Genomic DNA, 23,732 nt, shown 5'->3' with positions numbered 1-23,732 from the left:
TCTCAATCTTACAGCACAAGCCATTGCTGTTCTATTCAGGAATTTTCCCCCTGTACCCATATCTTTGAGGGTTTTCAAAATAAAGTTTTTAAATTTACTTTTAACTTATGTACATTGGAGTTTTGCATTCATATGTGTCTGTGTGAGGGTGTCAGAAGTCCTGGAACTGAGTTGCAGACATGTGTGGGCCACCATGTGGTTGCTGGGAATTGAACCCAGGTTCTCTGAAAGAGCAGCCAGTGCTCTTAACTGCTGAGCCATCATCTCTCCAGCCCCTCAAAATAAAGTGTTAAAAATCAACTCATGCTTTCAAAAAAACCAAGCAGTGAAATATACCCTGGTTTATTAATTAGCTTTAATTCTTACCCAAAGATGCTCGATTCATACTCGAAGTACTCATATCAGAAACAAATGCCCCTCCCAGGCATGGTGGGCCAGCAGGAAAGACTAATCCGAGTTTCCTGGCTGCAGCTGATGAACCATCACCATGAGCAATGGCCCTGTGTCCCGTGAACTGGGGAAAACACTGTCATGGCATGCTGATTCTTGTAAGAACTACAGCGAAGAATCTACAAAGATCAGCACTCTACCCTCTCTTCAGAAAGTACTGTGTCCGGGCCCATGTTTGGCTAGAAAATAAAAGCTCTGGCCTCCTTCTGGGGGTTAGCTGAATTCCGCCACTGTCACACAGAGACACTGTGACTGGGAACTTAGCACAGCTTCCCTGTGCCTTCCGACTAACAAGAGTCGGGAGTGGCTGGAATATTCTCTGATCATAAGGCTGTGGGAAATGACCCTCAAAGTTCCCTTCTATTGTGTCCCAGGAGAACATGATGGTTCTTCAAAGTAGAACCCAGCATAGGTCAGTTCACAGCAGATTCTACCTTAGGAGTCTGAGGAAACGGCCAAGGCTCTGTGAATCTGTACAAGTCCGTTTGCAACCCCCAGAGCAGAGCTCTCCTGGGACTAGATTACATGGGCTGCTGCTCTCCCTACCCCCCACTGCAAGACTCAGCGCTCACGCTGAAGCCTTTGTATTTCGGTGGCAAAAGCACAACCCATATCTAAACAGAGACCAAATTTATTCAGTCTAGAGTCTCCGCATTACCTCAAGAGAGGAACCAATTCCAAAGCACAGGACAAAAAAGGCCCCTCTTTTTCCTTTCTTTAGGTCAAATGTAGCCAACCCCATCTTCTATTTTCTTTCTCCCAAGGGACTGACTCGACTGCCATTTCCTGTCTTCATCTTCCTGCTTCCTTCTTACTCACTGGCTGGCCAGCCCAGCTGTGACTTGTCAGCTTCACTCCATGCCCCCTTTAACAGCATCCCACCATGAGGCTCCAGCCCGAGGGCAGCCTCTCCTGAGCCATGGTCTGGGAACTGCACCTTCTTAACTTCCTGCAGTGCTGTAAAGACGGAAGCTATCCTCCACCATGAGCTGCTACTGACACCATTGCCCACTACGTGATGAGAACAAAAAGTCCCCAGTAAACTATCTAGAGTAATGTCATTGGGGGCAAGCTTTGAGCTTTTAAAATCTCTCTCTCTCTCTCTCTCTCTCTCTCTCTCTCTCTCTCTCTCTCTCTCTCTCTCTCTCTCTCTCTCTGTGTGTGTGTGTGTGTGCCTCTGCCCAGTACTTATGGATTATAGTGTAAGCTCTCTGCTGTTCTTGCCACCACCATCCCTTTGCTCTGTCATCATGGATTCATCCTTCGAAGCCCCAAAATAAATAATTTCTTCTGTAAGTTGCCTTGGTCATAATGTCTTATCACAACAAGAGATATGTAAATAAAACAGGTAGCAATAGGAAACATAAAGTCCTATTTACGAAATGCCATAGCAGCATGTTTGGGGCCTAATGAATAAGCAAGTTTTACTTAAGTAAATCTATTTATGCAAAATCCACAGCATTTTCATGTCTTGTCTGAAAACCTAGCTCCATGCCCATAGCTACTATCAGTCTTCATTCCCCTAACCTTAATTCCAAAAACCAGAGTCCAATAACTGAAAACACGTGTGTTTTTATGTCACAGGACAGGTTCTAAATAGAACACTTTGCTTGTGCCATTTTATGAGGTATCAGTTTGACACAAATCTTTAAAAAGAAAACCCACTCAGAGTTATTTTTGTAACTGAAGGTGGGCAAGAACGGGGATAGTAAAATAAGATTATTACTTAGGAAATGAGCAATGCAAGGTAAGCCTCTTCTTATCATTTAACGCAACACTTTGCAACTAAAGATGATGACACCAATTTCCTTTTGAGACCCACTGAAGCTCACACTGTCTGAGTCCCAGTCTCGGGGTTGCTCTTCAGGAGCCTCAAAGGGTTGGGTTTTTTTAATGCAAACTGTTCTTATGGCTATTGGTTTAGCTGGTGCCGTGAGCTCATAAAGAGCCAGAATGAACTCTTTTGAACATCATTTTCTTGTAGTGAGTACCCTAAATCCACAGGGAGACAGAACCTTCCTTAAATGGCAGATTCGGCTGAAAGAGAGCGAACATGGAAATCAGCACTGTTCTTTCGTTCGATTTAGGTCTCCTAAACTCCTTCCAACTAACTGAGAGGGAAAGTTTAAATTCAGACAGGGCCCATCTGACAAAGGTTCTTGCTCATTGATTCCAATTGCCTGTACTTGAAAGGAGTTAGGGCTAACAGAGGATAACCTAAAAATAAAAAGTAATGATTTCCAATGCCAGGACAGTTGAGCCACTTAAGCTCTACTTTCAGCAAGTCTCAGTTGCCTAGGAAGCAGCCATATGGCTCCTCCCATTCTCCAAAGTGTAATAACATCCAAAGGTAGAGCTGTCTAGGACACAAGAGATGGTCCCTAAAGGAGTGGACACACATAACATCCAAAGCCGATTCACTCAACATTTATTGTCAACATTCAAGACAATCCAAAGAGACTCAGCATCCTACTACCACCTTCACCATTACAGACTGTTTGCATGTGAGGCCAGCTGATGGGAGCTTCCACTGCAGGTTTAGAAGATGAAAGACTGTGTTTTTAACGGGGGCGGGGGGCGGAGAACATTTTTTTAAGCAATTACTCCCTAATGAAAAGAAATGAACTCTGCTGTAAATGGCAGTGTCTAGTTCAGGATAAAAAGTTGGAGTCCAGTCAGTGAAGGAAAGAAGAAAAACATCCCTCATTTGGGGCCAGCCAGCTACACTTCCCTAAAATGCAGGATGAGCGCCCTGTAGAAATCAGCCCATGGGCTCTCATATCTGAGATCGACTCTGCACAGCCTAAGGCACACGAATTCACTTCATTACAGACCCAAGAGGAAGTGTGGAAAGCCTGAAGGCTGACCACAACTTAAACTGATAAAGTAGAACCTTCTATGGTAAACTTAGGAGGAGACAGCAACAAGGTCCGAGCATTACAGGACGCTGATCACCAATAGGGTCATCTCTTGGTAATTTCAATACAAAAGGAACTTCTGTTAATGATGAGTCAAGGACCAAGAAAAGATTCCCATGCATATGAGGCAAGTGATCTGGGGGGGGGGGTGTCATAAATTCTATCTCAATGTCAAAATTCTCCCATGCCTACTTTTTTAGGTCATTTGCAGGGAAATTACTTCCAAATACATAAATATGCCTTACAACATGGCCAACAGTAAGGAAGACTACAGGCAGTAATGACTTTCTCAGTTGCACCTGACCACCAATCTCAGGCCAATGGAAACCAATAAGGCATGTAATTAAATGATTATTTCTACCCTGGTTTGGGAAAATGATACTCTGCCTTTAGACTCGTGTTGTTTCTTCTCATTCACCAGATTTTTTTCCTTTTGCCACCCATTATAGGTAACACACCATGTGAATTTGAAGGCTGTTATCATGGCCTGACAACCAGGGGGCAGGGACAATGTACACAGAGCATGAAGGTTGGGGTCCTTAAAGTCCCTGGTTTTTGTCAACCAACATGTGTCTTCTCTTCAACACGTGTCTGACCCTTCTTTATGCTTCCGGAAGCATCTAAGTTAGGGTGGGGAGAGAGGGAGGAAGCAGAATTAGGGATGGCTACAAACGAAGCTCAGATTCTTCCATTTTTCAGCAATCCAAGGAAAACAACAGTGAATAAGAGGTCTCACGGACCCGCCTCAAAAATAAATAGCTCTTTGCCAATTGATTTCTTCCTTTTCATAAGTACTGGAATGCACATACATGACTTACTGTAGTCAAGCTTACTATTCTCTTCCACCTCCTAAGCAAAAACTGTCAGCTATAAGCTGAAAGCCAAGATTTCCCAAGACTGAGCCCTGGACAATAAGGAGGGACTTGAACATGCAAAGAAAGCAGAGCCCAGGGAAGCGGTGGGTAGGTTCTGCTAGCGCCAACAAAGGACAAATAAGTCTTGTTGGCAACTAGAGACTCCCTAAGTCATCACTATAGAGAGTTTGTTCTAACGTGTACAAAAATGGGTGTATGTGAGTATGACTAATTACTCACTTGGCTCTTGGTGGCCAGAAGGAAGCAATTAATGGCAAAAGACAAAAAAATAAAGATTTTTAAATCAGGCTGTGTCAAGGAGTATGAGCGAACCTGTAATTAATCTCCCCCAAAGGCACCATCTCCAAATAGGACCACATTAGGTACTAGGACATTAACATATGAGTGAATCTGGGGCTGCACAAACATTCCAATCTGATGGCACAAGCTAAAAAGTACCAATGTATCTCCCCGCCCTCCCTACCCAGAACAGATGAACACACAAACTGAAAGCCAAAAGGCATTAGAAAAGAGGAGCTTGTTTACTCTACCTTCTAGGAGCTTGTTTACTCTGCCTTCTATGTGCACAAAATGCCTGATAAAGGGTGATGGCACACAGGAGGGCCCTGGCCTCGGTATGCTATTATGAAGTGTGTGTATGTGTGTGTGTGTGTGTGCACCTAAAGCAAGTACAAGTCCCTTCTACTCTGCTTGAGACAGGTGCATACACCAGGCTTGCTGACCCAGGAGCTTCTGTGAATTCTCCTGTCCCCCTGTTCCATCTCACCACAGAAGCACTGGGATTATTACAGTGGTGCACTACTGCATTTGGTTTTGTGTGGATTCTTAGATTCCAAGCTCAGGTCTTCATGCTTGTGCCCTTTAGGGATCGAGGCATTTCCCCATCCACATTCTCTTTATTTTTAACACACTGGAGCTCTAAGTATGCCTGAAGATCTTGATACACTCATGCAGCATTTGATCATTGTGATGGTGGTAGCTGCTTAGCACTCAAGAAAACACAACTAGAAGAGTAATTGGAAATGCCCTCCACAAACGGAATGTGGCAAAAGAAAACTGACAGACGTCTCAGGCACTAGTGACTAAGGATGTAGACCTCAAAAATACGGTTTGTTTTGGGGAATATGAGAACACTTCAACTCTGTGAATCATGAACTCCTGAAAAACAAAACCCTGTCCTTGACAAGTTCACCAGCTTCGACAATTTTACTGCTTTAAAAAATATATACACAGCCAGGAGTCTCACAAAATTGTGGTCATATGATACAGCAGAAACTGATAATCATCTCTAGTCCCCATTTTTACTCTTCCTCTTTTTAGAAACAGAACACTTTGTTCCCCCAATGGTGTACAGAACAATGACCACTGCTCTCATCTGTGTGCACATCAGAAATCCCAGTACCTGTGAATATGTTCCTCAACACTGCAAAAGAGACTTTGCAGGTGTGTTACATTTCAGATCTTGAGACGGTGAGAATATCGTTGATTAGGTCAGTGGGCCCTATGCAATTCCGTAAGATTTTAAATGATGCAAGGGGAAGGCAGAAGAGCCAGCAGAGGAGAGGTGATGAAGGAAACAGAGGGCACGGCGATGAGAGGAGGTGGTCACTTGAAGCTAGAAAAACCAAGAACAAGGATCATCTCTATCTTGAATTTCTGAACTCCAGAACTATGGGATAGGTCTTTGTTGTTTAAGCCACTGAGTTTGTTGTAATTTGTTATGGCAACAGAAACAAGCACTCCCCCACCATCAGGTTTGGTTGGCACATGGTTGCCCAGCTGGAGATTATGGTTCTCTTTTAATTTTATTTTTATTCATGTATGTGTGTGTGTGTGTGTGTGTGCTCACATAGAGGTACCTGCAGTGGCCAGAAGAGGATACAGGATTCCTGGGAACTGGAGTTACATGTGATTGGGAGCCATCTGATGTTGGTATGAGAACCAAATCTCAACCCTCTGGAAGAGCAACAAGCAGTCTTAACGATTGAGCCCTTTCCCCAGACCTCTGGAGATGACCTTTCCATAGACATGTGCAACTGCATTTAAGACCGTAACTATATTCTTGCCATGAGGTGGGTGTTCTTGCTATAGGGATAGCTGATAGTGATGAAAGCAGCTTCCTTAACAAAGGAACACTGCCATGGGGTGGGAGGTGCCCTGGTGCTGAGGAGCCAGAATCAACTATGCCAAAAACAGAGAAGGAGCCTGGTTCCAATGCCCTTGCAGAGCGTAACAGTTTGGACCCTGAATTGTCTTCTGACCAGCAGTAGCTTGAGAAAGAAGAAGACTATAACATCTTTCAGGGGGCAAGGGAGGTTCTCTGGGAAAGCAGCTTAGATGACATCTCAATACATCTGGGATAGCAAATATTGTTGAGAATGTGAGCAGCAGAAATGTTCACACTTTGGAAACATACAAATTTGAAGATCAACTAAAAATTGTCCGTTAAAACTGAATATGCAGATATTTTTTCCTTTGTTTCCTTCTTCATTCATTGGTTAGCTCATTCATTCGTTAGTCAAGAACAAACGCTTGTTGCACACACTCTGGAACTCCACCAACTTGAAACCCAGCAAAATCACTCCTTGCTCTCATTTTTAAGTACACATATTTTACATGTGTGCCAGAGACATCTGTAAGAATGGTGATATGAAAACTCTGGAAATGATGTGTCTAGCAGCTGGAGATGGGACACATACCCACTGTGACATACTCAGACAATGGAAGGAAGAAAACAAATTAACTCAAAAACTAGACACAACAAGCAAGTCTCAAATCTCTGCAGTTTCAACTCCAGTTATCAAACTAAAACCAAGCAAAACCATGCCTTTGTTATGGAGATAAATATGAAAATGATAAAACTATTCTTCTGAAATGGGAAAGATAACCATTAAGAAGACTCCTAGGAGATGTTCCCTCCAGGCCAGAGAGAAAGAAGGACAAAGATCAAACACAGGCATGTACCATGTAAGTTCTCAGAATGAAGAACAGGCTCACAATCACACATTGACAATGATGTCTGCTGCAGCTCACAAATATCCCATCTGCATCCAGAAGTGCTCTTGATACCTTGCAGCATGTGAAAAGGACTCAATGAGAACTGTATGTAGGACAGATTCTCCCTATACTTTGAACACAGAAGAAAAGACTAGGAGATACAAGTATACATGAAAGATTCCACCAAGTGCCTGTCACAAAGCCAAGCAACAACTTCATCTCTGAAACACCATCATGCCTCTATGAGTGTTGATTTGAACTTCGGCAGCTTAATTTATGCTTAATTTGTGAATTCATTTCAGGTTTATACTTGTAAATGAGCTAAAAGCAAAATCAGTTTATACGTAGTTAAGTGCCTGCATTTTCAAGTAACATTATTATTATATAGTTTAAAGCAATTAAAAGGAAATTCTGACAAATGCTACCAGATGGATAAACCTTAGAGGTAATATGCTGAATGAAATAAGCCAGTCACAAAAGAATCAGTGAACTCATGGTATGATTGCATCTATCTGAGGTATAAAGAAGAAAATTCACGGAGACCTGAAATAGAATTATAGCTACCAGGAAGATAGTGTTTCACTTAGGAAAGATGATGGTGTTGGTGTACCACAGTGTGAATGTACTTAACTACACTGAGCTTCATACTTGAAAGTGGTGTGTGTGTCTGTGTGTGTGTGTATGTGTGTGTTGCGTATGTACCACAGTTGGTTCTTGCATTCCTCCTTCTTCTTGGGGGGGGGCGGGGTTCAAGACAAGGTTTCTCTGTATAGCCCTGGCTGACCTGGAACTCACTTTGTAGACCAGGCTGGCCTCGAACTCAGAAATCTGCCTGCCTCTGCCTCCCGAGTGCTGGGATTAAAGGCATGCACCACCACCCCTGGCTGCGTTCCTCCTTCTTAAAGCAGGGTCTCTCTTGTCGTTTCTGCTGAGTTCTCCAAGCTAGCCACCCGGAGAGGTTCTAGGCAATTCTCCTGCTTCCACCCCGAGAAGTGCTGGGACTTCAGATACATACCACCATATCTGGATATTTTTACATGAGTTCTGGAAACTGATCTTGGGTCATCAGGGTCATGCAACTATGCACTTTCCCTGCCTAAGCCATCTCCCCAGCACCCAAAGCAGTAAGTTTATGCTATGCATACCTAACCACAATAAAATCAATAAATGCTAATAAACGTTCAAAAGTTTAAGGCAAAACAGGGACTCATGGGAAACATTTTCCTTGTAAGGGGAACTTCAGCATTAGTTATTTGAGCAAAGCTATTTTGATTTTCTCTAAATCTCCAACTAGGAGGGAGTTTTCACAGCCGCTAGAGTTGGTTAAAGCCCAGAAAAGTGTTTTCAAATCTGATGGGATTTCCTGAAACGGGCATTTTTCCTTCTTTCTGGATAAGCAGAATTTGCTCAGAGGTCTTCTGTTTCAACGACTGTTTTTGTGGTTCCTGAAATGACCACACCCACAATTTCCTCCCAATTAGAAAAGGAAAGTTAAGCAAAATGTGTCCATGGGCGAAACTTCAGAATATCTTCCAATCCCTATGTTCTAAAGCTTACAGTTAACAAACACCCAATAAACACTTGGCTATGTTAATTGAATCCCAAGATATAACAGTACCAAGTCAACTATTATGTTTACCCAACAAATTCACAAGTTAGAGTTAGAATTTGATAAGGTAACAGAAGAGAGGGTATGGCACACATTACTACTAAGGCTTTTTAACATCTATAAATTTTACAACTTTCACAGAAACTTGCCCCTGGAAGGCCATCATAAATATTCAACTAGCATTTTTATCAAGTATGCAAGCTGACATTTAGTGGATACTTGGGTAAGCAAACAAATCATTTACATAAGATTGTCCATTAATAAAACTTATTCAATGAGCAAGGCTTTGAGATGGTTCTACAGACTGAGTCCTCGATGCTGGTTTTAGTCACTCATCTTGATCATCTTTGGAGCTTAAAGCTGTTTGTTTGTTTTTTAGTTTTGTGACCAGATCTCATTCTGTAGTCCATGCTAGCCTGGAACTCACTTTATCACTGTAGCTGGACTCATATTCACAGCAGTCTTCCTATAGCTACTCCCCCAGTGCTAAAAAGACAGATAGATACACATACCACATCCACTGCTGAACTCTTTTTTTTTAGAGGGGGTAGGTCTTACTATGTATGGTCATGGAACTTGCAATCGATCCCCCTGCCTCTGCCTCCTAAGTGCTGACATTACAGGCATGCATACCACCATGCCCTGCTTTTAGCATAAATTGTTTTTAGGCATGGATGGTGCTCTGTGGTTCCTAAAAGCAAAGTTCCTGCAAATACCAGTCAGGTAGTGAAAAGGGAAAGAAGGAAGGGAAGGAGAAAGAAAGAGAAGGGAAAAGGCAAGCCCCCAGGGGTTTCAGCTTTTACTGTGTAAGAGCAATGGTAAATAACTATGAATGGTACCACGGAATGGGGTAGGAAAGCATCCTCATCAGTTAAGTGTTTGTTGTTTTTGTAGAGGACTTGAGTTTGGTTCCCAGCACCCATGTCAGGTGGCCTACAACTTCCTAAAACTCCAGCTCCGGGTGATCCAACGCCCCCTACTGGCCTCCACGGGCACCTGCCCTCATGGGCACATAACCAGACAGATAGACATATGCATAACTACAAAATAAACTTAAATCTTAAAAGGGGGAACAACTTTGCATCCTTGCTTATAATGCAAACATCACAGAAACAAAGTAAATGTTAGATGATAAATAAATTGCCACATAAATTAAGATACATGAGTTCAAATATTTATCTACTAAAAGTACCAGCTTAGAAGAACACTATGAAATTAAGTGAAAACACGAAGATATATATGTATGTGTACATATCATGTACATATATCCATAATTATATACTAAAAATCCCCCAAAGAAATATCCTTGCTGGGCTTGAGAGATGGCTCAGCTGGTAAGAGTCCTCCCTGAGCAAGCAAGACAACTTGAGTTTGGATCTCCAGAACCTATGTGATATGAGTCTGTAATCCTGTGACAAGATGGTAGGTAGAGACAGAAGAATACTCAAAGCCCAATGAATGTGGAGTGTACGGCATAGCAGCAAAGAGCTACCTTGCTTCAAATGCAAGGTGCAAGGCGAGAGCCAACGCCCAAGCTTGTCGTCTGACCTACAAATAATCATCCCACACTGACAAAAGTAAATATAGATTTTTAAAGAAAAATACCAAAATAAAACTATAGGGGTTGTATTAAGAACTGTATGGGTGGTTGATTGATGTTCTCCTGTTTGATAAGTTATTAATTTCTGCAATATAGCCATTATGTGTTTATAAATTTTAAAAAAATTTTTAAAGTTAGCTAACACTGGAGTCAGAAAACAACCAGTGCGCTAGACTTTCCCAGGCCCTCAGTAGGAGATGAAGGCCTCCACACTCCTCCTGAGAGAGGACACTCACTGCTCCCCTAGACTCCAGGCTGGCTGTCCACTGGGAAGAGCTTCCTCACACTAACCTCCCCACACTAGCTTGTCCTGCCTTTGAGGAGCCCTGCCTGCGGGGGCAAAGGGTGAATAGCCTCCAAGCTTCCTCTCCTATAGAAAGAGCACACAGCCTCCCACAACCTTTTTGAACATGGCCAGCTTAACTTTAGACCACAGAGATAAACAATATTTTCACTGGCTCCAAGACTGAGCCAAAAAGATAAGGGTATCAGTTGAAAATCTGAGGCACATGTGACTCCTCTGTGGGAGAGGGTTTAAAGGAAAAAAAAAACCCAGGATGTGAGAGAGATGGGGGCTGTTGGAGACCAATGGGTTGGGAGAATGGAAAAAGAAAGGGGTTTCAAGGGAGAGAGCTGAGTTAGAGGAAGAATCAAGCGGGAGTGGGTGGGTTGGGGAGCAGGGCGGGGGCTTTGGGGATAGCATTTGAAATGTAAATGAAGAAAATATCTAATAAAAAATGCCTTTTAAAAAGCTGTGGTGATGGCACACATTTCTAATGCTAGCACTTGGGAGACTAGGGCAGAAATGCTGTAAGTTAGAGGCTAGACTGGGATAAAAAGTGAGAACCTGTCTCAAAAATGGGGGAAGGGGAGACATGAAGAAAAAGAGATGTGATGGGGGGGGTAGGCTATGTACCAGATGGAGAGTGAGGAGGGTGGGGAAGCTGGGCATAATAGATGGGTGGAGAGGAAGAAGAAGGAATTGACAGGAGTGAGGAAGGGGCTCAGGCTGTATGGGATGAGAGGTTGGGTGGGCAGTGGGGGTGGGGCTTGGAGACAGACAGGGTGACAGAGAGGAGATAAGGAGAAGAGGAACTATATTTTTTTTAAAAGTAGAGGAAAACAGAATGTGAGGGTGCTGGAAGAGCACAGGAAGGGAGGAAGGGAGAGAGAGATGAGGGACAAGAGGTGGTGAGGGAACAGAGTGTATGAGGGGTGAGAAGGCAGGAGGGAGGGACAAACAGCCAGCCAGAGGGAAGCTGGATAGGAGAGTGTCTTGGTCCCTTTTCCTGAGCTCACAGCAGCTTGAGGGGTTAACCCAGCAGCCTATAGCTGGTTTTCACAATAGCTTCATCTCTTCCTCCATGTAAAAACCCACAGGTTCCCTAAAATGAACCAGACAATGTCACAACAGGGCTCTGTCCCCATGGAGTGCTATCACCAACCCAGCCAAGTGACTCCAAATGTCTTTTAAGTGTCACCAACTCAAAACCAGAAACTGAACTCAGTTAAACAATACAGGCTCTCAAAGGAGAAACATGAAAACACACACACACACAATTCAAGAGAATGACTTTTTTTTTTTTTTTTTTTTTTGTTTTTTCACACAGGGTTTTTTTGTGTAGCCCTGGCTGTCCTAGAACTCACTCTGTAGACCGAGCTGGCCTTGAACTCAGAAATCCGCCTGCCTCTGCCTCCTGAGTGCTGGGATTAAAGGCATGTGCCACCACGCCCGGCTTGAGAATGACCATCTTAATGGCCACATCTCCACACAGGAGATGCCACACTGACTTTCATAAGTCACCCCTTTGTTAAGAGAAAGATAGGACAAATAGACACTTGGCACATATTCTGGCTGTGCCTGTCCCAAGGGATGTCCCACAAGCATCCCAGCACACCAGGTGATGCTCTTCAAGGCAGGACTTCAGAGCTATCAATGTGTCCTGGAACCTCTAGTACTTGTCATATGTCTGCCACCAAGTAGGCCTCTTTAAATGTTTCCATGAGGATTCCAGCTAGGTACTCTCCTCCCTGGGTTGAAGAGTGGCCACCCATGTGCAGGGACAGATAGATTCAGATTCCACTGGGCTCAGAGTTCACAAGTAGAAATTTGGAGCTGAGAAGAAACCAAATGCACACATGGAAACTCACAGAATGGGGACAAGAAGGAGAGACAGCCACTAGACTGCTGGCCTAACCTCAATTCCAGGCTCTCCTTCAGTAGGCATCCTTGGGCTGCATGGATCTGAGAATAAATATCCTGTTTTCTGTATCAGTGGGCTCTGGGTATATGCACACACACTCACACATGCATGCACACACATATACACACATCAAGACCAATGAAAAGACAATTCCTTTTTTTTTTTTTGAAAAGATAGTTCTTATCTCAGCTAAAAACTTAGAACTAGACCAGCTAAGAATTAGGATGAAGTCTCTTATCAGTTTAGATCGTGGACAAGTCAACTCTTCAGATTATAATAGTCCCTCAGAGAAGTTTTCCAAACATCATACTGTCCAATCAAATAGGGTAAGGGAGCTAGGGATGCAGCTGACTAAAAATACTTGGGATGCAGTGTCCTGGGTTCTATCCCTACCACAGGAAAGATAAATGAATGATGGATGGATGGATGGATGGATGGATGGATGGATGGATGGATGAATGGATGGATGGATTCAGACATAGAATTGTAAAACACATCCTCAGAGAGCATAAACCACAAATGAAGTAGAAATGTACTCATCATCCATCCATTATGACATTAAGAAATTCTTGGGGAAATGGAGGTAACTATCTACCTCTATGAACGAAACCTCCCATGAAAGAAAACTCCAGAAGCAAACTATCAACAATCTATGCAAAGGGTCACAGAGTATCTGGAGGCCATGAATGGGAAATAGGGTCTTTTTGTTGTTCTGTTTTCTTTGCTTGAGTGTCTCACATATTGAGGCTTCCTCAAAGGAAGGCCTTCAAATATTTATATCATTTGCCTTTAGAATTTGGAATATTGTGGATGTGTAATTTATTCCAAACTCTACCTTTAAAAATAGTGACAAGTTGAGCTGGAGAGATGGCTCAGCAGCTATGAATATTAGCTGCTCTTGCAGAGGACCCAGGTTCAACTCCCAGCTCCCACCTAGCAGCTCACAAACATCTGGAATTTCAGTACCAAGGGATCAGATGCCCTTGTGTGGCTTTCTGCAGGCAACAGACATGAAAGTGGTACACAAATATACTATAAATATTTTGATGATCATTAATCAGTCATTTTGCATAGCAAATTTAGATCTTTAAGTACATGTAGTAACATACAAAACACCTATACACATAAAATATTTTTTTTTTTAAGTTTGAAGACAAGCATAGTGGTATATGCCTGCAATCTCAGCACTTGCAATGTAGAGGCAGAAGGATCAGGTGTTTAACGAGTTTGAAGCCAGCCTGAGCTACATAAGAAATTGTCTCAAGACAAAATTACAGCAACAACAATAACAATAATAATAAATGTTAAAGGTCTCAAGCCAACATTTGCAGCCCTCATGCCAAGCAAGCAGATTAGCAGAGTGTGAACCGTTCCTCGCTCTCAGTCTCTTGACTGGTGACAATTCTTACCCTCCCAACTCCATTCCCCAGGACCCTCCAAAAATGACTTTCCTCCAGTTGTTTTCTGAGAGTCAAAAGTAGCTCAAACTCACCATCAATAAAGAAACACCCAACCCAACCTGCCTTAGGTATCCAAATTACTTCATTGATGGGCTGTTTCTGGGTTGCCACCTACTTTCCATGGGAGAATGATTGGAAGTCAACATAGTAGCTGTGGTCCAAGTCACTCAGAAGGCTTGGGCAAGGCTATCTGTTGAGTCCTGGAGCTCCAAGACCAGCCTGGGTACCACAGTGAAACCTCTCCAAGGACAGTAGGTCACTGAAAACCAAGTTAAGTGGTTTAATGATCTCATTTCAATCAAGTTTTAAAAGGTGATTTTGTTTTGTTTTAATGACCAAGGTAGGAGAAAGGCAAACTTCACTCATGAATCCTCTCAAGCCAAATGAATTTCACTCAGAAGCAATGTGTAGACAAAGGCAGCTCCCAAAACTATCTGATGAAGACAATGAAGATTCATAAGGAAGCTGGCCAAGGAGAGAGGACAGCAAAGCAAGGAAGGCCTTTCCAGATCTTGTCCAAAACATGATTAAGCATCTTAGCAAATCCTAGTGATTCCCAAGTAACTCATGTCAACTGCTTCAGGATATAAAAACACACAATAAGAGAACTAACTGGAATAATTAGACAGGACACCAAGCTAATTACAAGTGCACAGGGAGGTGGCAGGTAATGGATAAAACTGGTATAGCCTCAAAGGACCAGACCTAGAATAGGGTTTCAAGTCTTCAAAGTATAGAATAGTCCTAAGGAAAAAAAAATTCAGTATAAACACAAGAGTTGGTGTATACAGGCTGCAATCAGTAAGGAGCTAAGTTTAAGGAGATGATAATTTAAATTGTCTATACATACTGTTGCACAGAATGTAAAGATCTAAATTTGCTATGCAAAATGAGTGATTAATGAGCATCAAAATATTAAAGTATATAATCTAAGATGTTGGGGGCGTAACAAGAGGAGCTGCACTTCATCTTGCCTCTCTGTCCCTCCTCTTGGGGACAAGCTAGCCTCCTGGGTTGTCCCCACCACTTTCTTGGCTAATGGAAGGAAAAATATAAACAAAGGGCTTTGCTTGCCAACTAAGCCCTCAACAAACAGCACATGAGTTTTATTATTACCGATATTTTTTCCTCCTAAAGCGAAATGTAAGCACAGTTTATCACTGAGGTAAAGAGCACCAGCTATAATATGCTTGGTTTAAGCATCCCCTAATGAAAAGGACAGACTTGCCCAAAAGACATGTATCCACATAACGTGAGGACCAAGTTGGAAAACAAGTGCTCACCATGAACCACTGACCCTTTGCTGTGGGAGAGAATTGAAGGGAAGAAACTGTTGAACGCCATCACCCCTGGATGTGTGAAATCAAGGGATCAGTTTGGCATTGCAGTGTCTTCTCCCAGAATTCAGGCATTCTCAATAAATCCCAGCAATTTCCAAATGAACTACTACCCAAGCAACTCACACCAACTACTTCAGGCTATAACCATATAGCCAAATTCTACTCTGAGGTGACAGGAAATGTACATAGGGAAGGTACCTAGAGGGAAATCAGAAAGGTGTCTCCCAGAGAAAACAAGAGCCAAAGCTTTTTCAAAACAACCAAACCATGCTTTCTTTTTCTTGTATTCCTTTAGAAACCTCAAGTGGGTGCCTTTGGCTTTCAAACTTTCTCTAAGCAGGCCCAGGAGCCCCTAGAAGACAGGGATTCTGAACTTCACTATGGAGGAGCAACCTTAAAACAGTTTTAAAGCTAGGCAGTGGTGCTGGTTGCAGAGCGCTGTGAATATTTTAGTACCAAATTGTAAACTTAAAACACTAAATTGTCATATATAAAAAATGGGTTAGGGGTGTAGCTCAGTGCAAGAGCCCTTGCCTAGCAAGTCAAAAGTTCTCGGTTTAATTCTCAGTACCATGAATAGATGGATAGATAGATAGATAGATATGATAAATAGATACACATATACACACACACACACATATACACACCACTCTTGTTGTGAAGAGATTACAACAAAAAGCACTAAAAAAGTGGGAGCTTGACATTGATAGAGAACCTAGAAGCTGGATATGGCTGCTTCCTCAATATTAGAGTCAGGGGTTGCTGTGGGGGCCAGGGAGGCGCACACTATACCTATGTGAGTCTCAGCCTCATCGGCAGATGGAACAGGCCATGACAGAAAGGAATAGTCCAGCATTGCAATTCCAGAGACTGAGAAATGCAAACCAGAGCCGAGGAGAATTTTCTATCTTGAAACTTGTAGTTCTTCATTGAGGTGTTACTCTTTAGGCCCCGAGGAGCTCTTGCAAACAGACCTTGCCAACCTACTTTGCCCAGGGGGTTTTAAAGAATCTCTCTCTCTCTCTCTCTCTCTCTCTCTCTCTCTCTCTCTCTCTCTCTCTCTCTCTCTCTCTCTCTCTCTCTCTCTCTCTCTCTCTCTTCCTCCCTCCCTCCCTCCCACCCCGCCCCCCTAGTTCACAGTCTCAGGAATTGCAAGTAGTAACCACACTGGGTGAAAGGGTTACTCAGTAATTCATTAGCATATGGCACTTGCTGTATGCCAGGCAAGGAGCCAGGGCAGTGAAGCCTGGGGGGGCGGTACCCAGTTGGAAATGACAGACTTCAGACAAGATGAAGTATTGTACAGTAATCTTTGGAGCAGTCTTCACAATATGAATGAGGGGTATGGCAGCTACATAATGGCCCCCTCAAAAACTTCATTTCCTTATCCTCAGAGCCTGTGACTCATTAAATAAGGTTCTTGAGAAGAGGATGGTACCCCGATTCTCAAGTGGGTGTAGTGACTAATGGTCTTTATACTGGGAAGGGGGGCAGGATAAGATAGATGTGACCACCATAGGAAAGCAGAGGCAGGAAAGATGCAGTTATGAACCAAGACTATCCAAGGAGCAATTGAAACCGAACAAGATGAGAAGAAGAATCCTACAGAAAGAATGCAGCCCTCCCTACACCTTGATATTGACCCTATAAAACTCATGTTAAAGTTTGGACCTGTTGTTTGAAGCCACTGTCTTTGTAATCATCTGTTATGTTACAGCAGCAACGGGAAACTCATAAGAGGCCTACTCCAGAGATACACTTAGGGTTCAACTAGAGATTGCAAGAGTAGTAGAGAAAACTGGGAGTAAGAAGCCAAGAAAAGGGGTTCACAGACTCAGAAGGCAATTCAAGTTAATTCAAAGATTCTGAGGACTGTTGGTGTGTTTTGTGGATAGGAGACACATTGTTTATGAGTTACCACGGTATGGACATATTCTAGTGCACCATCAGCACAGCGCCAGAGGCAGGTCATCCTCCAAGGTGCAAAAGTATAGAAGTGGGGGGCTGGAGAGATGGCTCAGCAATTAAGAGCACTGACTGCTCTTCAGAAGGTCCTGAGTTCAAATCCCAGCAACCACCTGGTGTCTCACAAGCATCCATAATGAAATTTGACGCCCTTTTCTGGTGTGTCTGAGGACAGCTACAGTGTACTTCGATATATAATAAATAAATCTTTAAAAAAGAAAAAAGTATAGAAGTGGGACAAAGCTGTCTCAAAAATCAGCAGTGAAGACCAAAGATGAAAATAATATATACAAAGTGGAACTTGAAAGTGGTGTCTGAGTCTGTTTCCCATTGCTGTAACCAAATACCCTGGAAAGGGTAATCTATAAAGAATAGAGGTTTACTTGACTTACTCTTCTAAAGGTTGGTAACTCCAAGAGCATGGCACTGGTGGTTGCCTGGCTCCTAGTAAGGGCTGTTCTGTTGCTTCATACTATGGTGGAGGACATCAAAACAGGCTTCTTTCTCTTCTTACAAAAACACCATTCCATCATAGAAGTTCACTCTCAATATTTCATCCAACCCTCTTTGTCTTACAAAGGCTCCAACTCCAAACACTTTTAACATTTGTGGTGGATTAAGCTTTCAATACACAAATATGGGGGGGACATATTTGAAATTTTACAGCACATGGCATTATTAATAATGAGCTTTTAAAGCTCTAAAGTTTAAAACCAAAAGTCGACTCTTCAAGGAGGAAGAAAATGACACTTATGAATGTTCACTTACCCAGGAGAAACCAGGAAAAGCCAAACCTACTTAATATAAGTATGGTAGGAAGAATATTGTTGCTTCTCAACTGCCCAGATACCCACAGCCGAATGCCCAGAACATCTTGTTATGAACAGAGTACTTCAAATACTCCAGTGGGCAGAGCAAACATCCGAAAGACAAGGAGCTTGGATACTTGGCCCTGTTATCAGAACCAGAGCTGGCAAGATGGTTCAACATTTAAAGAGACTTGCTGTCAATCATGATGCCCTGAGGTCCATCCCTGGTACCTACAAGGCAGAAGGAGAGAACTGATTCCTACAGGTTGGCCTCTGACTGCCACGAGTACATCATGCTGCATGTGTATGTATGTCTGAAAAACTAATTAAAAAAACAAAACAAAACAAAACAAAACAAAAACCTTCTTGGAGGACTTATTCAAATGCTGACCATTGGACCTCATGTCCAGAATCTCTGCTGGAATTACTACTGAAGGATTTTGTCACTCAAGTAATCCCAAGGCACTGCCCTCTGCAAACCACTGTCAGCAGCTCTTCTCTAACACTATAAGGATTCTGGCGTTTTCTGGTACTGTTGCTTTCTCACGTTCCCAGTAGCCTGCTGTGTATTAATCCGTATATTTCCTGGTATAGCTATCCAGTTGCTCATTTTCTCAATATTAAAGAAAAATTCTAAGACTACAGCTAGCTGATATTAAAGTAGCAGTCATGGAACATACCCTAAAAAGTCTTGCTTCTCATCCACTGCCTCTGGTCAACTTTGAGAACTAGCAAAAGGGATCCGACTATTGGGGAACTGGCTGGGTTCTCATAGTCTGGGTGTACTGTTGAAGATCCACAATCCTCCAGAGTCCTAGCCTCAGGCAAGGCCACCTTGTGATCAGAACAGGACCAGACACAAACAAAGCCACCCTGTAATCAGGTTTGAATATAGACAAAACATAAGCTTTGTCCAAGACCACAAATGTGAGCAGACATCCTTCGATCTTGCTAATGTGGATACCTCCTGCTCTCTACTAACCCCTATTTGCCTGGCTCCAATTTCTCCCCGTTCTAGAGAGCATTTGCTAAAAGATTCCATCACAGAAACAGTCCTGGCAGCATCCAACCCTCCTCCCCAAACCACCTAACCCAGGTAAGAACCCCAAAGTCAGCCTCTCTCATACCCTCTTGCTCAGAAGCACCATGGTCCTCATGGTGTACAAGGAGAAGAAACTCAGCTTGTTGAATTCCAGGTGTCTTCCCAGGAAGGGTGGATGGTGGGAGGATGGTGATGACTCACGCTCTCCTCAAAGACATTATCTTCCCCAGTTCCCCGGCCTCCACCAGATTCTTCTTGTCTTCTTTCAGGCGACCTACTATAGCTTTTACTTACACGCTGCCGCAACCCTTGCCCAACTCAAAATCCTCCACTAGACTGAAAAGTTTAAGTGGGTAAATCTAAATGCCCCATGCACCTGTTTCCTGGCACAAAGCTGGAAACTGATACCTGAGATGGATGGATAGATGAACAAATATTCATCACTGCATGTAGCATACTTCAAAAAACTAAGAACAGAAGCATTGTGAACAAATATGAGTAAGGCAAAGGTAACTAGAGAGGTAAAATTAGAAATGACCAAAGTCTCTGCAACCAGCAAGGTTTCCCTCAGGCCCTGGGTTATGAAAAGTAAAGAAGAGAGCCCTTTCTTCCATGTCTAATTCAAGATTTGTCTGTGAAAGGCATAGCATTGCGTTCACTTCAGCTTTCTTTTAGCATAGTCGACCACTGACACGGCATTGCCCCAAGCTATACAAACTTCGCTGTTTCTCTGGAAAACCTTCAACAGAAGTCATTTGCTTGGCTTGCAAACCCTTCACTCCTCCAGATTTGGGTCACAGGACTTGCACTGCTCTAATCATAAGAAGCTTTCCCTGTGTCTGGCAACGTAGGCCCCTCCCAGTTCGATAAGAGACCACTGCACAACCAACCAGCTTCACTTCAGGGTTAGGGATTGTGTGACTTTCAGTTAGTGATTAGATCAAGGACTATAGGTATGATTGGATTATGTTAGCCATCAGCAGGAAAATCATCGTCAGGCCAAGCAAGCATATCAATTGACAAATAAGAGAAATCTTCTGAAAACCAGAGAGCTTTGGAGAAAGGGACTGTGTGCATGTGTGTGTGTATCTGTGTCTGTGTGATGTATGTGTGTCTGTGTGTGTGTGTATGTGTCTATGGGTGTGTGTGCCTGTGTCTCTCTGTGTGTGTATGTGTCTGTGTGATGTGTGTACCTGTGTATATGTGTCTGTGTGTGTATGTGTCTGTGTGATGTGTGTGTCTGTATATATGTGTTTGTGTGTGTGTGTGTGGTATGTGTGTGTGGTATATGTGTGATGTGTGTGTATGTGTGTGTGTGTCTGTATATATGTGTCTGTGTCGGGGTGTGTGTGTGTGTGTGTGTGTGTGTGTGTGTGTGTAGTGTAGTGTAGTGTACATAGAATCCCAGCACTACTAGGTTTTGCTCTTAGAAAACAAATAGAACCAACTATTAAATATCTGTATTTCATTGCAAATATACCACTAAGGACACTTTAGAAAACAGCAGGTGATTTTTGTCCACAAACTACAAGCACCTTAAATCCCACTTAGGCACATTATAATGAATTAAATGGCATTCATTTCACTCTTGGTGCCTTTACATATAAACTCTTGAAATAAATAATAATTGGTTGCTGCACCCCTACTTGCATAATGGCTACAATTTTAAAATGATACTGAAAAGGGCTGTAAATTGCAAAAGCACTCTTTCATTTTCTTAAGAGAGCCTAAAGAATGCAAACAGTTTAGATCTCAATGATAAACAGGTCTGCTGCTTCTTAAAGGAGCCTCCATCCTCTTTCCATTGAGATCGGCAAGCCCAGCCTGCCTATGCAGACCAGCAACTTCTTTTTGTGTAGAACTCTTTCAGTAATCCACCCCAAAGGAAAAGTGATCCCCAAAACATTCCTTATCGCCTCAGAAGAAATTGGTGTATTTCCACAATGACCTATAAGGGTTTTAAAGTATTTTTCTTTTGCCAATGGGCTAAGTCATCTTCATCAAGGCAAAGCAAGAGTATGAATTAAGTGTTGGGTCTTTCACAGAGTTTAATGCCATCCACCCATCTATTCGATATTGATTCTAAGCCGGATCTACACCAGGCATGGAAGAAAAACCATTCTGAGCAGTACCATACAACACAATGCTGTCCCAACGGTCACTGAGCCTCAGGTAGAGGAGATAAATGTTAAACACACTGGAATGTCATTCTGATGTGGAAAAAAAAGTCATATGATAAAGGAACTCATTTAGACCTAGAGTGCTGTGATCATCAGAAAAGGGCACTTAAGCTGAGAGGCCACCCAGTCACTACCACTTTGACAAAGGGAAAGACATTTTGGTAAACAATCACAAAAGGGAATTGAACTTCACTAATGAACAACTTACTGGGTTAGACCTCTCCTCCAGTGCTTGCTGTGTGTGTATGAGCACCCTTTGACTCCTGCCTAGTTCTTGCTGGCTAGTGTAAGATCCTATTACCTGCGTACAAAAAGTCTCACTTTATAACGATTTATTATAATGTGCAAACTGCGATGCTTGGCCTAGAAACACCCCAAAAATCATCTGCTAGAGGCATAACTAGCAAAGGCTGACCATGAGCAAGGCTATTACCTAGATAAAGCAAACGTTTACTAGAGACCAGACAATCACAAGTCCTTTGCTCAGTAAAGTGCCAGTTCCTCTGGGCAGTAAGGTGGTTTCCACACTGACAGGTCTATAATAAAAAGGACCCAGAAGACCTAAGGTTAGCTGCCTACATGGAAATTATGCTTGCTAGGTACATCAAAAACTGGATCACCATTTCCAGTTCCTGGCCCTACAGACTGAGAGGAGGATATAGGAAGTAGCCTTTGGGTGTAACAGAGTGGAGAGGGGTTTGGCGTGGGGGAAGACAGAGTGAGAGGTGGAGGCACAAGTGGGGAGCGCATGAAGAGCTCAGGACCCTGGGACAGCCCGCCATGCCCGGTACTGGGGCGTTTCCTAACCTCCCACCACCGGCATCATCTGGCAGTAAAGACAATCTAACCCTCCCCCAGAGACCCCGACATTCAAGGTTCTTCTCAGGCTGGCCCAAAGAGGCACCAAGAGCCCTGTACAGGGCCGGAGCCCACCAAATCCTGGTACCCGGGTCCGCAGCGCTGGGGAGGGTTCACTTGGGTGGGAGAATGGCAAAGACAAAACTCTCCCCGCCCACCCGAAGAAGCCAACCACACCCCCTGACTCCCTCAACCCAAGCAGCCCCCGAGCTAGCCCCCGCGATTCTCTGCTCAGGCCCCCTCGGGTTCCAGTCCGTGCCGCGCGCGGGCTCCGCAGGGACACTAAAGCAAGTGAGAGTGAATGGGGGTGCGCAAGGCGAGGGAGGGCGCTCTGCGCGATGTCACTCTCCCGGCCCTGCTCCAGGGCGCCCTCCCCGGGTCCGCGGTCCCGGGATGGGCGCGCCAGCCGACCCCTACACACAGATGGGCTGAAGGTTCGAACGGTCCCTGCACTCACCCATTGGCGCCAAGACGAGCCGAGCCGCCGAAGCAGCGTGAAAGTTGGCGGAACCGGGCGTTGGGTTCTGAGCGCCGAGGTCGCGGCGCAGGGATCGGGGGCGCAAGCGTCGGGACGCGGCTGCTGCTGGGCTGGCTTCGTCCTCAGCGGCGGTGGTGGCAGCTCAGCGCCGCCCGCTACTGCCTCTGCTGCTGCTGCCGCTGCTACCCTGGGGCGACTCCTGCTGCTGCTGCTGCTGCATCGCGGCCCCGCTGCACCCGGCTGCTCCGGGTTTCCTGCTCTCTGCGAGTGGAAATTGCGAAAAAAAAAAAAAAAAGAAAGAAAGAAAGAAAGAAAAGAAAAGAAAAAAAAAAAAAGCACCGCCCAGCCCAGTGCCCTGCAGCCGCCTCGGAGCCTGCTCTCCCCTCCTCCCCGCCGCGGCGAAGCTCAGCGGCTCCGCCCGCCCGAGAGGCGCGGCCGCCAGGCGGGGGCGGGGCCGAGGGGCGGGGCCCGAGCAGTGTCCAGCCCGACTCCGGGGTTCGTCCTCTGTCTGCGGGGCTCGGCCGCCCCCCTCACCTCTGGCTCTGTCCCGGCTGGAGCTCCGCAGCGGGTCGCCACCTATCCGCCTAGGCTGGGCTCACGCCCCGGGAAATGCCGCGAGACTCCTCGAGACTGAAGGAGATTTAGGGGGTCCGTGGGGGTGGGGGCGTCGGAGTTGTGGGGCACGTGGAAAAGGTGGATCGAAGGCAGAACCCCGAGGAAGGAGGGCTGGGGGAGGGGAAGCCGGTGGCAGGTGAAGAGCGGGACACCTGCTGTTATTAACAGGTGACACCCCTTCCCTGCGGGGGGGGGGGCATAGAGGAAGAAGGCTGCTAGCTTGGGGCTGTGGGAGGAAGGGGCCTTTGGCTGTGGCTTTGGAGTACTGGCAGACCAGGTGCGAGTTTGGAGCGTAGGAGGTGGTACTGGGCTAGAGGTGCCCAATGAGAAGA

General features: G+C 44.4%; 1 protein-coding gene across 6 annotated transcripts in view; it reads right to left on the bottom strand.

Moving 5' to 3' along the window:
• Nucleotides 1-23,172, bottom strand: part of Sh3kbp1 (SH3 domain containing kinase binding protein 1) — a 346,384-nt gene extending 323,212 nt beyond the window's left edge. For 2 of the 6 annotated variants that reach the window (XM_021152667.2, XM_029473428.1), the window contains exon 1: nt 22,765-23,097. In XM_021152667.2, the coding sequence (XP_021008326.1) occupies nt 22,765-22,768 (4 nt within the window). In that variant the 5' untranslated portion in view covers nt 22,769-23,097. Of the gene's footprint in view, nt 1-22,764 lie in introns of all 6 variants that reach the window. The other 4 variants (XM_021152670.1, XM_029473429.1, XM_029473430.1 and 1 more) reach the window with 4 other exon arrangements.
• Nucleotides 23,173-23,732: the final 560 nt, after the last annotated feature.

Source organism: Mus caroli, chromosome X, assembly GCF_900094665.2.
Source record: "Mus caroli chromosome X, CAROLI_EIJ_v1.1, whole genome shotgun sequence".
NCBI classification, from domain to species: Eukaryota; Metazoa; Chordata; class Mammalia; order Rodentia; family Muridae; genus Mus; species Mus caroli.
This window is presented reverse-complemented; position numbering and strand designations above follow the sequence as displayed.